The sequence below is a fragment of the Silene latifolia genome, chromosome X (assembly GCF_048544455.1).
Source record: "Silene latifolia isolate original U9 population chromosome X, ASM4854445v1, whole genome shotgun sequence".
Lineage (NCBI taxonomy): Eukaryota > Viridiplantae > Streptophyta > Magnoliopsida > Caryophyllales > Caryophyllaceae > Silene > Silene latifolia.
Window position 1 is genome coordinate 32,762,320 of NC_133537.1, and position 12,830 is coordinate 32,775,149.

At 36.3% G+C, this 12,830-nt stretch overlaps 1 protein-coding gene across 1 annotated transcript; it reads right to left on the minus strand.

Moving 5' to 3' along the window:
* Positions 1-7,402: 7,402 nt before the first annotated feature.
* LOC141623204 (patatin-like protein 5) lies at positions 7,403-11,915 on the minus strand. Its single transcript, XM_074439281.1, has 8 exons — positions 11,695-11,915; positions 11,413-11,537; positions 10,997-11,178; positions 9,747-9,933; positions 9,080-9,241; positions 8,369-8,659; positions 7,868-8,043; positions 7,403-7,752 (listed from the first exon to the last, which is right to left on the minus strand). The coding sequence occupies exons 1-8, from the start codon at positions 11,705-11,707 to the stop codon at positions 7,695-7,697; spliced, it is 1,194 nt and encodes a 397-aa protein (XP_074295382.1). The 5' UTR covers positions 11,708-11,915; the 3' UTR covers positions 7,403-7,694.
* Positions 11,916-12,830: the final 915 nt, after the last annotated feature.

Sequence of the window (12,830 nt, forward strand, 5' to 3'; positions counted from 1 at the left end):
TAAACAGTTAAATAATTTTATTTCCTATACCTGTATTCCACTATGGTGCTACTTATGCTTTTGTGTAGCACATGCGCAAGTGTACGATCTCATGCTGCGTGCTTTGAGCTGTTTTGATTGTGATTAATTTGGGAGGCTCAAAGAAAAAGAAGGTCAAGCTGGGACCTGTATGAAGCTAGCGCTACTCGGGAGGCAACCCGGAGATTTATTTTATTTTTCTATTTCATTTTAGTTGTAATAAATGGTTTTTATACCAAAGACTTTATCAGTATGCGTGTTTTTATTGCATCTTTTGCAGGAATATACTAAGGATCACTCGATCGAGTACTTTTTGTACTTGATCGAGAGCTTTTGCTGCTGAAATCACTCGATCGAGTACTTATTCTACTCGATCGAGTACCTGCAAAAAAAAAAAAAAATAATAATAATAATAATTTTTTTACTCGATCGACCACTATTCCTCTCGATCGAGCTGTTTTGGACGCCCATTGCTTGGATTAGCTTCTTGTGACGATGTTTCGGAGCTATTAGTGACCTCCCACGTTGCTGGCTGGTTTGGGGAGGTCCCTTATTTGCGTACTCTTGTAAGTTTTCCGCATTTACTCTCTTTCTCTTTTAGTTTGCATTTCCTTTCCATGTTTGGGTACAATGGGGGCATTGTACAGTTTGGTTTGGGGAGGTTATGCATCCATATCTGCGTCTGCATATTGTTTTTATTGCATTTCTGTTATCACATTCAATTTATGTATGCATTGTCTTTTATTCTTAAAAATTTAAAAATTCCCTAAAAATTAGAAAAATTCAAAAATTCAAAAAAATCACGTTTATTTTTGCATATAGGTTGAGTCGGAACGGTAGATTTCAATGTTGATATTGCACTATAATTGTCTTTTTGCTTAAGCCTTGCATGAACTATTATCTTTTAGCTTTGACTTTTGCATATCTACGAGTTTATGTTAAAATTTAGCTGAACGAATAGACTTGACCTGAAATTTTGGCAACCTACTTATAATTTCTAAGGATTAGAGCCGTATAAACTGGTGTCATTTATGACCAGTTTCATGTAGGATTGTGAGTAGTTACTCCTTGCATAGCATGTTCATTAATTTGCACGTATATGAAATTCAATTGCTTTTTGCCTTCATACATTCGGGTTAGTGGTTGGTGTCACATGCAGGGAGGTGCTTACATTTTCCCTTTCTTTCATTTTTACCCATTTAACTCCACATTAGCCAAATTTGCCTGTTGACCCTTAGCTACATCCCAAATTTAGCCTGCCTTGTCAAGCTAGTTTAGATTGTTCTGCGGTATATTGTCTATTGTATCAAGTTTGGCTTGTATCTATTAATTCGGAGTTGGTAATTTATGAAGAAAAGGAGGATGATGAAAAAAAAAAGAAATGAAAAGAAAAAAAAAGGACGTGAAAAATGAAAAAAAAAAGAATTCGAAAAAATCAGAGAAAGAAACCGGAAAAGAAAAAGAAAAGAAAATTCGAGAAAAAAAAATGTTGTTTGTTTATGAGTCGGTTTCTGCTCCTATGTTCTATCTTATATCATTTGAGGAGTTTTTGCAGTTCGGTTTGCTGAGATTTTATGCCAAATAAAGGGCATGTGCTTAATTCATAATTGAGTTGGAATCGGATGTCGATATATGGTTTTGTTTAGGTACTAGCTTGATCACCTATACCTCCACATTCCCATAAATGTTTTGCCTTTTCTTACCCATTGCCTCACTTTACCATATTTTTGTAAGCCCTCTTGTGACGGACGGACCTTGTTTGGTTGGAATGTGTACGGTAGCTAGAATTGTCTGTCATATTAGTTGCATGCATGTTTATGTGGGTCGTAGTTTAGGTGAGCGACTATTTTTCTTTCTCTCTTACATATATATGTTCACCCTTTGCTTCATGAGAGAAGAGTGACCCGTGAGAGTCCATTATCAAAGGTCTTGCAAGGTCGATTGTTGACTTTATTATAAACATCTTATAACTCGTTTGCTTACGATTTGCTATAAGTGTTAGTCTGCTTGCATTAAATTGGTTTAAGTGGGCATTTGTAGCTAGCTCTGAGTTATCTTTTCCGTTCCATTAGTTTGCATTTAGTTTACTCGAGGACGAGTAAAGGTTTGGTTTGGGGAGATTTGATACGTGCATTTTATATAGTCTTTTTAGGCCTATTTATTCACGTATTTCTATGCTATTATCGTAGTTTATGCTACGAAATGCCCCGAATATGCTACTTTGGTTTGTTTTGTCTTATTTGCAGGAATGAATCAGAAAGTAGTGAAATCAAGCCTTTTACCGTCCGTTTAGCATGCATTTGGAGGAAGAGTGAATTTGGAGCGGGAATGTAGCTATTTTGAGATTCGCAAAGAAGAAAGATAGCTAGGCGAGCAAAGGAAGAACTTCAAATTGCTAGTGCCTACTTTGAAGAGTTATATCTCGAGTTCTACAACATATATTCAGGTGATTCCAATTGGAGATGAAATATTGTCCTCTTAGCTTTCCAACGCCACAGGAATCACCCTGTTTGCCCAAGTAACGAAGAAATGGCAGCCATTTGAAGTTCAGTGCGCAAAGCAGGAAACTGTTGCTGGAAAGTACTCGATCGAGTAGAATTTTGCTCGATCGAGTCCTTTTTCTACTCGATCGAGTAGTTGCATTTATTGATTTACTCGATCGAGTAGATTTTCTACTCGATCGAGTGGTTTAAGCTCTAGTTTGCTCGATCGAGTGGTTTTATTCCACTCGATCGAGTGGATTCGCTGATGGGCTGGACTTTTAAGCTTATTTCCGTCATTAGGTTTATGAATAATCCTATTTTCTTATAAATAGGAGCTAGAACGACATAATTAGGGGGGCTTCTCCTCTGAAACTTTATCATACACTGTTACTTTGCTACTGTTCTTTCTTCCGGATCTATTTTAGTAATTAATTCTTCCCCTTTCTTTTCCTCTTTAATTTATGCTTATGATTATTGTTCTCCCTTTATTTCTTGTTTCCCCCTTAATCATGTCTAGCTAATTCTCTTAATATGTTAGGATTAGGGAAGCCGTGGTAGTAATATGATAGGATCGACTTGATTAGATTAGCCTTGCGATAAGAATTGTATTAGGCAATTTAATTGTCATCAGGTTGAATGTATGCACGCAGGAGACCAATTTATCTAGTTAACCCCGACCTGGATCGAAAGATTGGAAGGGAAGGCTTGCTTAATTACAATAGGTAATACCTAATTAGGGAGAAAGCTAAGTTAGAAGACCCTAGGGCGGTTTAAGGACCGAAAGGTGACGACCATAGCTCTTCTTATCAACAGTTTAATCGACTCAGTTGACCCGATAGTGTAGCTGCCACGGTAGACCGACTCCTAGCATATTCCTCTCCCTTATCTGTTAATTTATCTCTTTCCTTTACCCCTTGCTTTAATCTCTTAGTCTAGTCAAAATATTTCAAACCCCCAATAGTGACATTAGACAGATAGAATAGACAAGTAGATAGTAAACCGCCTCCCTGTGGAGATCGACCCTACTTACCGCTAAATTCTGTTAGTAGTAATCTAGGTATTTATTTTTGGTACAGAAACGACCGTATCAGTTACATCATTGTTCCTTTTGTTAGGAACTCTGTTTAATAAATAACAAGCTGTTAACATTGCTTCACCCCAAAAACCATCACTCAATCCCGAGTAGGATAACATAGAATTAACCATCTCCTTTAGAGTACGATTTTTCCTCTCCGCTACACCATTTAATTTTGGAGTATACGGTGGAGTAACCTCATGCACAATGCCACATGAATTAAAGAACATAGGATCATAATACTCTCCACCTCGATCGGTGCGCAATCTTTTAATCATAAGAGATTGTTGTAATTCTACCTCATTTTTAAATATTTTAAACTTTTCAAGGGCCTCATCTTTAGTTGACAAAAGATATATATAACAAAATCTGGAATAATCATCTATGAAAGTTACAACATAGTTTTTATTCCCTAAAGATGGTGAACACTTAAAGTCACACAAATAACTATGAATTAAATCCAAGACAAGTGAACAACTATGAATAGTCTTAAAAGGTTGTCTTGTAATCTTATTCATTATGCAAGTTTTACACTTTTGAACATTAGAATCAAAAGGTGGAATTAAACCAAGTTTAGACATATTAATCATCCTTTTAAAGTGAACATGTCCAAGTCTAGCATGCCAAAGATATGGAACATTTTCATTATGACTAACCATGAAATTAGAAGCAACATCATGCATTTTATTCATAATATTTAACATAAACATTCCATTACATAAATATCCAAATCCTACAAATGTACCACATTTGCTTATTACATATTTATCCGACTCAAACACTTGCCTATAATCATACTTTGACAAGAGACCGCCGAAAACTAAGTTTTTCCTAATTCCGGGTACATGAAGAACATCGTAAAGATGAATAGATTTCCCGGAACTAAATATTAACACTACTACACCACGACCAAGTATTGGAGTTGTTGATTCGTTGCCCATATAAAGAATTGAACCGTCATTAACCGGTTTATAAGTCTTGAACCATCTACGGTCCTTGCATACATGCTTTGTAGCACCTGAATCAATCCACCATGCAATCTCATCATCCTGCACATAAAATGCCTCAGAAATTAGTGGTACATAATTTACAATATGTTTAATACCATTGTCAAAATTCTGACCTTGATGAGTTGGAGGGCCTTTGTCCTTAGACACTTGCCCGGATTTGTTCTTATAATTAGAACCCTTCTTGGTCTTCTTCAACCGACAATCATTTTTAAAGTGCCCGGTCTTACCACATATCCAACAAGCACCCTTGGGTTTCTTGTTTGTGTCATCATTGGTGTTAGGCATGGGGCATTTTTTCCCCTTAAATCCCTTAGAACTTTCACCTACTTCCATCATATTGATTGAAGAATGTTCCATAGTTTCCTTGTTCTTGCCCTTAGTACCCTCTTGCGCTCTAAGAGACTCCTCTATGCGCAAGTGCCCTCCTAGTTGTACAATAGACAACTCCTCTTTCTTATGCTTGAGCATATGCTTGAAATCCTTCCAAGAAGGAGGCAATTTGTCAATTATATTTGACACCGAAATGGATTCATCCATTTCCATCTTGTGTTGGGCAAATTGTCCCAATATCCGGAGCAATTCATTATATTGCTCCATTACTGGCCTTGAGTCCGTCATCTTATAGTTCATGAAATTGCCTACAAGAAACTTCTTACTAGAAGCATCTTCGGCCATCTATTTAGACTCTAATTCATTCCAAAGTTCCTTTGCCGACTCATAATTTTGATAAACATCAAATAAAGAATCAGACATACCATTTAGAATGTGTCCCCGACAAATGTAATCATCATTTTCCCACTTGAGACGGTTGCGGGCTTCCTCCATAGTTTCATCATCTCGATGCTCCGGCATTGGGGTACTTAGGACATACACATCCTTGAGGGTGGTGAGTAGGAAATGCATTTTCTTTTGCCATCTCCTAAAATCAACCCCTTCAAATTTCTCAACTTTTCCAAACTTGGATGTCATTTTCTTAACATTCGACATTGTCAAAACAGTAAATACTTTCTAAGAATGTTCTAATTTTGTGTAGGGTAATTGACAAATCGAACTTGGTTAACTTGATGATCACGAAATGTATCGCTTTCCTTAGAAAGTATTTCTACCCTATTAAGCCTTTGGGTTGCAAGAAATCTTTCCTAGGACAATACACCAAATTCCCTCTTGTTCTAAGGCAAAACAAGAGAAACTTATGAAGTTTTTATGTTTTATTTGTTATGCCAAAAATCTGAAAATAAAGTTTGTGTTTATTATTTTCTCTAACACTTTCTCATGCACACTTTAAGTATATATATACTTATGCAAAATAATCAGAAAAATGAAAGGTAGTTACTTTCCAAACGGAACATAAAGACAAGTATGAAACAATGCAACACGGTTCATAGAACCCGATAAATGACACTCACCCCGATCGGGGTTAGCGTCCCCGATCGGGGACGTGATTTTCCACTTTCACGTAAAACAAAAAATTGAAAATTTTAACTAGGGAACAATGGCCCCGATCGGGGCTAGCAACCCCGATAGGGGTTAGCCTATTTTTCAATTTTGTGCTACGATTTCATCGAATAATTTGCATTGTAACTTATTCTTTAAATTTGCTCATTCAAACTCGTTTATATGAGCGTGTACTCCACACTCCCTAACCCATATTATAATGGTCAAACTCGCTACGATTTTTTGGCCAAATCCCGATTGCATTCAAATGATATGGTGATTAACAAAAATCACCAACAACTAGTAGTTATGATTATGATGAGACTTGCAATATGACTTCTTGAAATCACATGGTTATGCCACATGTCATTTAAAAATGTGCTCAATGTTAGCAAATACGGAGTACGTTTTATGGGACATGCTAAATGCCACACACAATTTTACTAAATCCTGCACATTTTTCCCCTTTATTCCAAGTTTACCCCTCCCATTTCTCCCTCCCACCAAAAAGAGACAAATAAAAAAAAAAAAGTAAAAAATTCCCAAACCAATTGACCACCATGCCTCGCCTGGGAATTGACGGACGGCGGAGAGAGGGGAATAGAGTCGCCGGCGGAAGGTTGACGGTGATGGTGGTCAACGGCCGTGCGTGCGTGTCTGGCAGATAATCTCTCTAATGTCTGCTATTTTGGTTCGTGGTTCTGATTTACAATTGTGCATTATCTCATCATAGTTTTGCAATTTAGAGATTTGTCAAACATGTCTCCCACTTTTCTCTTGCGAATTACTTGTTACGCACAAAATTTGGTCACTCATATTTGTTAAATTCATAATTAATCAGGTTCTTCGTAATCAATCCAACATCAATTCAAAGTTTTAAACCCTAATTATAAAAAAAATCCCCCTTTTTGGAAAAGAACATTAATTAGATCGGTTAATAGACGAATATTGATAAAATTATTGATGAAATAGAGAAATTACGTGTGATAGGTGCGAATTACGATTTATAATTGTTGAACTATTAACGAATTGGTTAGATTTCTAGAGAGAAAGGGAGAGAGAATGTTTTCAATTTCTTTTTTTAAGATGAATGGTAGTTATGGAATATTAGGGAAAAGCGTGTGGGATATAGTAATTTTGTGTGCGGAATTTAGCAAATACGTTTTATATTATTGATGATGATTCCAATCTCATTTATTTACCTTTTTATTTCCAAATGAATCTACAACCATCCGATCGAGCCCAGATTTAATCCGGACCGTTGAGAAATAATAGACCTCAATTTCTTTTTGAGAAATGGAGAGAATCTTTACTCATTTTCACCTGCCATTGTTTAATTTTACACAAACTTAAAAGATAATGGCCTTGCAGCAACCCAACAATTCAAAGATAAATTTAGTCTACTAAATTTTGCAAGCATGGGCGTACTCCGACAAGGAAGGAATCGCCACTGCCGCTAACCGTAGTTTTAGGTTACACTCATGGCTGAAACGGATCCAATCTTTCTGATTGGGCAAGTTTAATGGACAACACCACACATAGGTAAAAAAAAAAGTCATTTATTTAACACCAATATTTCACTAGGAGTAATGACTGAATAAATGTATGTAATGACAAATTTAGAATACACAAAGACCAGGCACCACATAAACAGTTTACTTTGCTCGTCCATAATCAGCTCGAGATGTCCCCTCTTCGAAATTTCTTTTCATCTGACAGTTGTTTCGCAAACCTGTGTGCGCGAAAAATGTAAAATTGATAGCAAAATGTCTACAGAAGGATTGAAACTAAAAAGAAAGAAAATACACAAGGAGAGATAGAGAGTATAAATTTGTCAGAACAGAAACCTTGTAAGAGCATCAGAATAGGTGCCAAGATGTGGTACTGGTTGGAGAAGTCCAGTCTCCAAGTCCATTTTGCAAGCCGGTTTTTTAAGCAATTCTTGACCAATTTTCACCAGCTTTTCCATGTTTTCCTTTGTTGATATATCCGCTGATGCTGCTGCTCCTGTTAAGCTATCATCCTGTTCCATTTCCACAGTTATCATACTTATATACGACGGCAGTTGACATATTTAAGACGACGTAAGGAGAGGGGAGCGGAGGGCCGCCATCCCCTGTAGGAAATACAATCATTGTAAAATTTGCGAACAACAATGACAAAAAGTTGAATAAATTTGCAGTTCATTGTTAGATTTTAAAAAATGTCTTTTCTGATTGTGTCATTTAACAAAACGACAAATTACCTCAATGTCGTCTCTGGGGAGTAAGTTTCAACCAATGTTTACTATTAAAAAACGAAAAAAATTAACGAGTCACTGTAATTCATTCCACATTTTAGGGACTTACCTGAACACGAAGATACCTATCTTGGCAACGATGAGAATGAAACAGAACATTGTTATGGTAATCAACCATATCAGCCCCAGCCTCGCTGAAATAGTTGATTATGGGACATGAGCCACCTTCAGTTAACCAAGAAAGCAGACCCCACTTTGCTGCTTTCTTAGCGTCAAATTTATAGTCGTTCCTTGCTGATCCTGTTCCCACTGATATAACCAGCAGTTTATCATGTATACTCCCATAATCTGAATCTTCTTTCATTATATCTTTTGTCACTTCACTTATTGCCATAAAGGTCTGCCATAGAGAACAAAAATAAGATGAAATAAATATGAATGAGTTGGCAGATAAATGAAATTGACACTTGCTAGCATCTGATACTGTGTGTAAGCGTTGATTAGATAGTTGATGAAACAATTATTTGGAATAGAACATCGTGGTTGATTACGGAAAAATGAACCAGGAAATTTTTAGTCCTAATAAATTGATGGTGATCTTGGGTATACTTGCTTTGCATCTTTCGCCCATGGTTATATAGATTATTGGTCTTCGCATCTCACTCGGACTAAAATAAGAAAAATTCTAACTTGGTATTCTTATGATCAATCCTCAACTATATTATTTGTCGTTGTGCTTATGCTGTAGGAAAACGGAATTCAATACCAGGTTCAAATTGTCCTAGAACAAACGTTAAGAACGCTGAAACTCCATACTTACCGGATTATTAGCAACAACTCCGCCATCAATAAGGTGGAATTCTCGAGTCTTTCCATCTCCATATGTGTTTTCGAAGTAATGAGAAGGCAGAATAGTCGGTGCAGCTGAAGTGCCTAAACATATATCAGATAGTTTTGCATCCAGAGAGGGGTTGCTTGCAATCTGCATAACGCCCAAATTTGCAGTCAATACTATGCATTTTTCACCACGGAAAAATATGTAATATATTTTTTAAATTCATACTATTTTACTTAAGTTTTTAGGAAAGCAAATGAAAAATTAGTTAGATTCACATTTAAAGGTTTAATACTTAAATTAGATGGTCATACGCTCAAATGGATACTTTAAATTTAGATGACATTGACAGGGATAGTAGTCATTCCACATGTTAACTGTTGACGAAATAAATAAATAAAAAAAGCGCAAAATTCAGCAAGACTGTAAGATGGTCGATAACGAATTGGGAGTTAGTGTCTTAGTGAGGTAGATAAGGTTTATCTCGTACAAAACCTCTTCAATGATTCAATCAAAGAATCATCAAGTGTGTGTTGGTGATTGAATCTTAAATGTCATAATAAGCTCGTCAATCCCTGTGACATACTGCATACATCATCACATACATGTAAAAACTCAATCATACATTACTGCTAAAAAATTAGATGCTAACCCTGTAAGAAGAAAATATGACTGGTTGAAGCAGCTTAATGTCGAAAGTTGGAATGACGACATTAGTAAGTGTCTGGTTTAGCCTAGTCTCTTTATACATTTGCTTCTGCGTTTCATGGTGATATCTTCCATTGTACTTTGGCCCCATCATAGATTTCACAAAACTTGCTAGTTGACCGCATAGTCCCCTGCACGTTGGACAAATTATAAGCAGTTCTGTATGCGTCCTAGCAAAATCGACCTGGCCAGATTGACCCGAACTACAGAACCCGAATAACACCCGAACCCGAAGTGACCCGACCCGGCCGAAAAATGACCGAGCTTTCTTGACCCTTAATAGACTCGACCCGAAATGACCTGATTCGAAACCACCCAACCCGAAATGACCTGATCCGATACCGCCCAACCCGAAAATGACCCGACAAAATATAACTCTAGTTGACCCAAAAAGACTCTTGAAATGACTCTTTCTCTCATACTCATTGACCCGAAAATGGCTCAATCCGAAATAACCCGACCCGCTTGACCGGATCAACAAACCCGAAATAACCAGACCCAAACCCGACTGACCCGTTTGCCAGGTCTAGTCAAGCTATAATACAACAACAACAACAACAACAACAACACCATCAGAGCCTTAATCCCAAAATGATTTGGCGTCGGCTGACATGAATCATCCTTTCGAACCGTCCATGGGTGAACGCACGCCTCAAAATCTATAATAGGAAAATGAAATGACATCATTTTAGTGGGCCTATATATTGTATGTGAGAGCGTGGTAGTAAAACAATACAATATCTTTTTGGAGTAATAACATGATGGATAATTATTGTGGATGAAAATGGACAAACAATAGCAGCATTACCCTATTACCTCCTAAAGGGCTCCTGCAATAAGAGGGGGGTAAGGAGGTTGGACTACTGAGAATGAAAATTGAATTGAGGATTTCATTGAATGACTAGTATATATTTTACGATGAAAAGAAACACTGCCAGTATAAGGAGCAATCTAAGAAATTCATATTTTCTTGGATAAACAGCGACACATCAAGTTGAACTTCATAAAATCTAAGAAAAGAAACTGATATCATTCATAGATCATTACGGAGTTTTATGATTAAAAGTGAGGGAGCATGACTTCTAAAGCAAATTATATATACTTGTCTTCCCTTGAAAGTTGAAGTCCAATATGACGTTTCTGAATCGATGATTTTGTAAAAAAACAAAACTAATGTTAGGTCGTAGTTCATACCCGTCCTGCGGAAATGACTTAGGAGAACTCTCCAAGTAGAAAGGAAGGAGATCTTTGGCATCGTACAGAGGACGATTATTCTGATTTGGTGCCGTCAACATTGAAGTTATCAAGCCTCCGGTGCTTGTTCCTGCTATCACATCAAAGTAATCTGCCAGTCGTACTTCTTCACCATCCAATTCCTACATTTATAGACGTCACACCAACAACAAAGTCTTAGACACACTGTGGTTTTATGGTCTGCTAACATAAATCATCATATTGAAAAGCTTAAATAACAAAAGACAGCAAACTCCCTTACGTACGTGTAATGAACCAAGACGCTGATATATACGCAATACGCCTCATTATGAACCAAAACGCACACAAGTAAAAAGTGTAGTTTTTCTTTTTTGAGGGGAGAAATGGTGAAGTACCTGAAGTTGTTCCTCAAGAAAAGCAAGAATGATAGCAGGTATGATGCCCCGAACGCCACCACCATCGATGCTAAGAATAGTAGTAAGCTTCCTCCTCTGGCTGTTACTCAAGGATGGAACTGCATCTACCTCCATTTCAATGGTTAGATGGTTTCTCAAAACAAATCTACTACGCGTACAATTAGACACAACAATGGGCTTATGATTAAGCTAAACACTAATGGGGATTGTAGCTCATGGATTAATACATGTATGTTTATATATACAAAATCATTGAGTTACCTTTAATATTCATTATAAAAGGTATTTTAATCAAAGGTAAACAAATGGTTGATATTATTATTATTTGATCACATTATTATAGCAGAACATGATCGCTTTCACCAGATATCGATATCAAAACAAAAGTAAATTAATTATACAATGCACGAGTATCACGACTTATGAGCTGCATATGTTGGGCCAGTATGTGATGGGAGGGGTTGAGAACATAAAATAATTAAGGTGGTTGTGTTTATTTTATTTGTAGTGACTTGTTAAATACAGTTATTTCTAAGTTATAACAATTATTGCTCACACACAATCAGATCAAAACATTATGCTATGTGAGCTGTCAATAATATTATAACGAAATCATCGAGCAGTCCCACGTCGATAATGAATAAATAATACGGAGTAATACGATATGTATTGATACACACGGGATATTAATGATCTTAACGTACCGTAACAAGGAACAAGCAAATAATAGAAGCTAAGAGCAGGTGAATCAACGAGGCAGGAAAACTTCTATGAGTGGTTTGGAAAAATGAGCTAAGCTTATAAAGTTAGGTTTCATTTTCCTTCTAAGAAAACATGCAAGCATTGAACAATTTATTTATTCATTACTTTCGAAAGAACTTTCCAAGTTTCACCCACAATAAACAGTGCAAGAATCACGATAGTACGATACTAGTATTTAGGTAACGTGCACTTTTGTTTTAACGAAAGTTAGTCGCAAAAAATGATCTCACACTAAACTATTGTAAAACATATCAGAAATAATAAAATTAAAACCAAAAGACACAAATAAAATAACCACATAAACTGTTTCACATCTATCTTACTCCCTCTATTTAACTCCACTTTACATGTTTGTTTTATCACGTTTGCCAACGCGACTTTTAAGCGGTAAATATCTTTAGCTACGTATTTGCAAAAATTATAAAAGTTAGATATTTTTAATGTACTCTTAAAGACGAATTAAATAAGATCCCACATGAATATATTTTAACTTACGTATTGAGAGAAAATTGAAGTTGAATATCCGCTTGTGAATAGTGTGTAAAAGAGAAATATGCAAAGTGGAGTTGAATGGAGGGAGTATTAATGTAGGTAAGGCATCTCATCCAAAAAGTTAAATTTTTTGTTAGGAATTT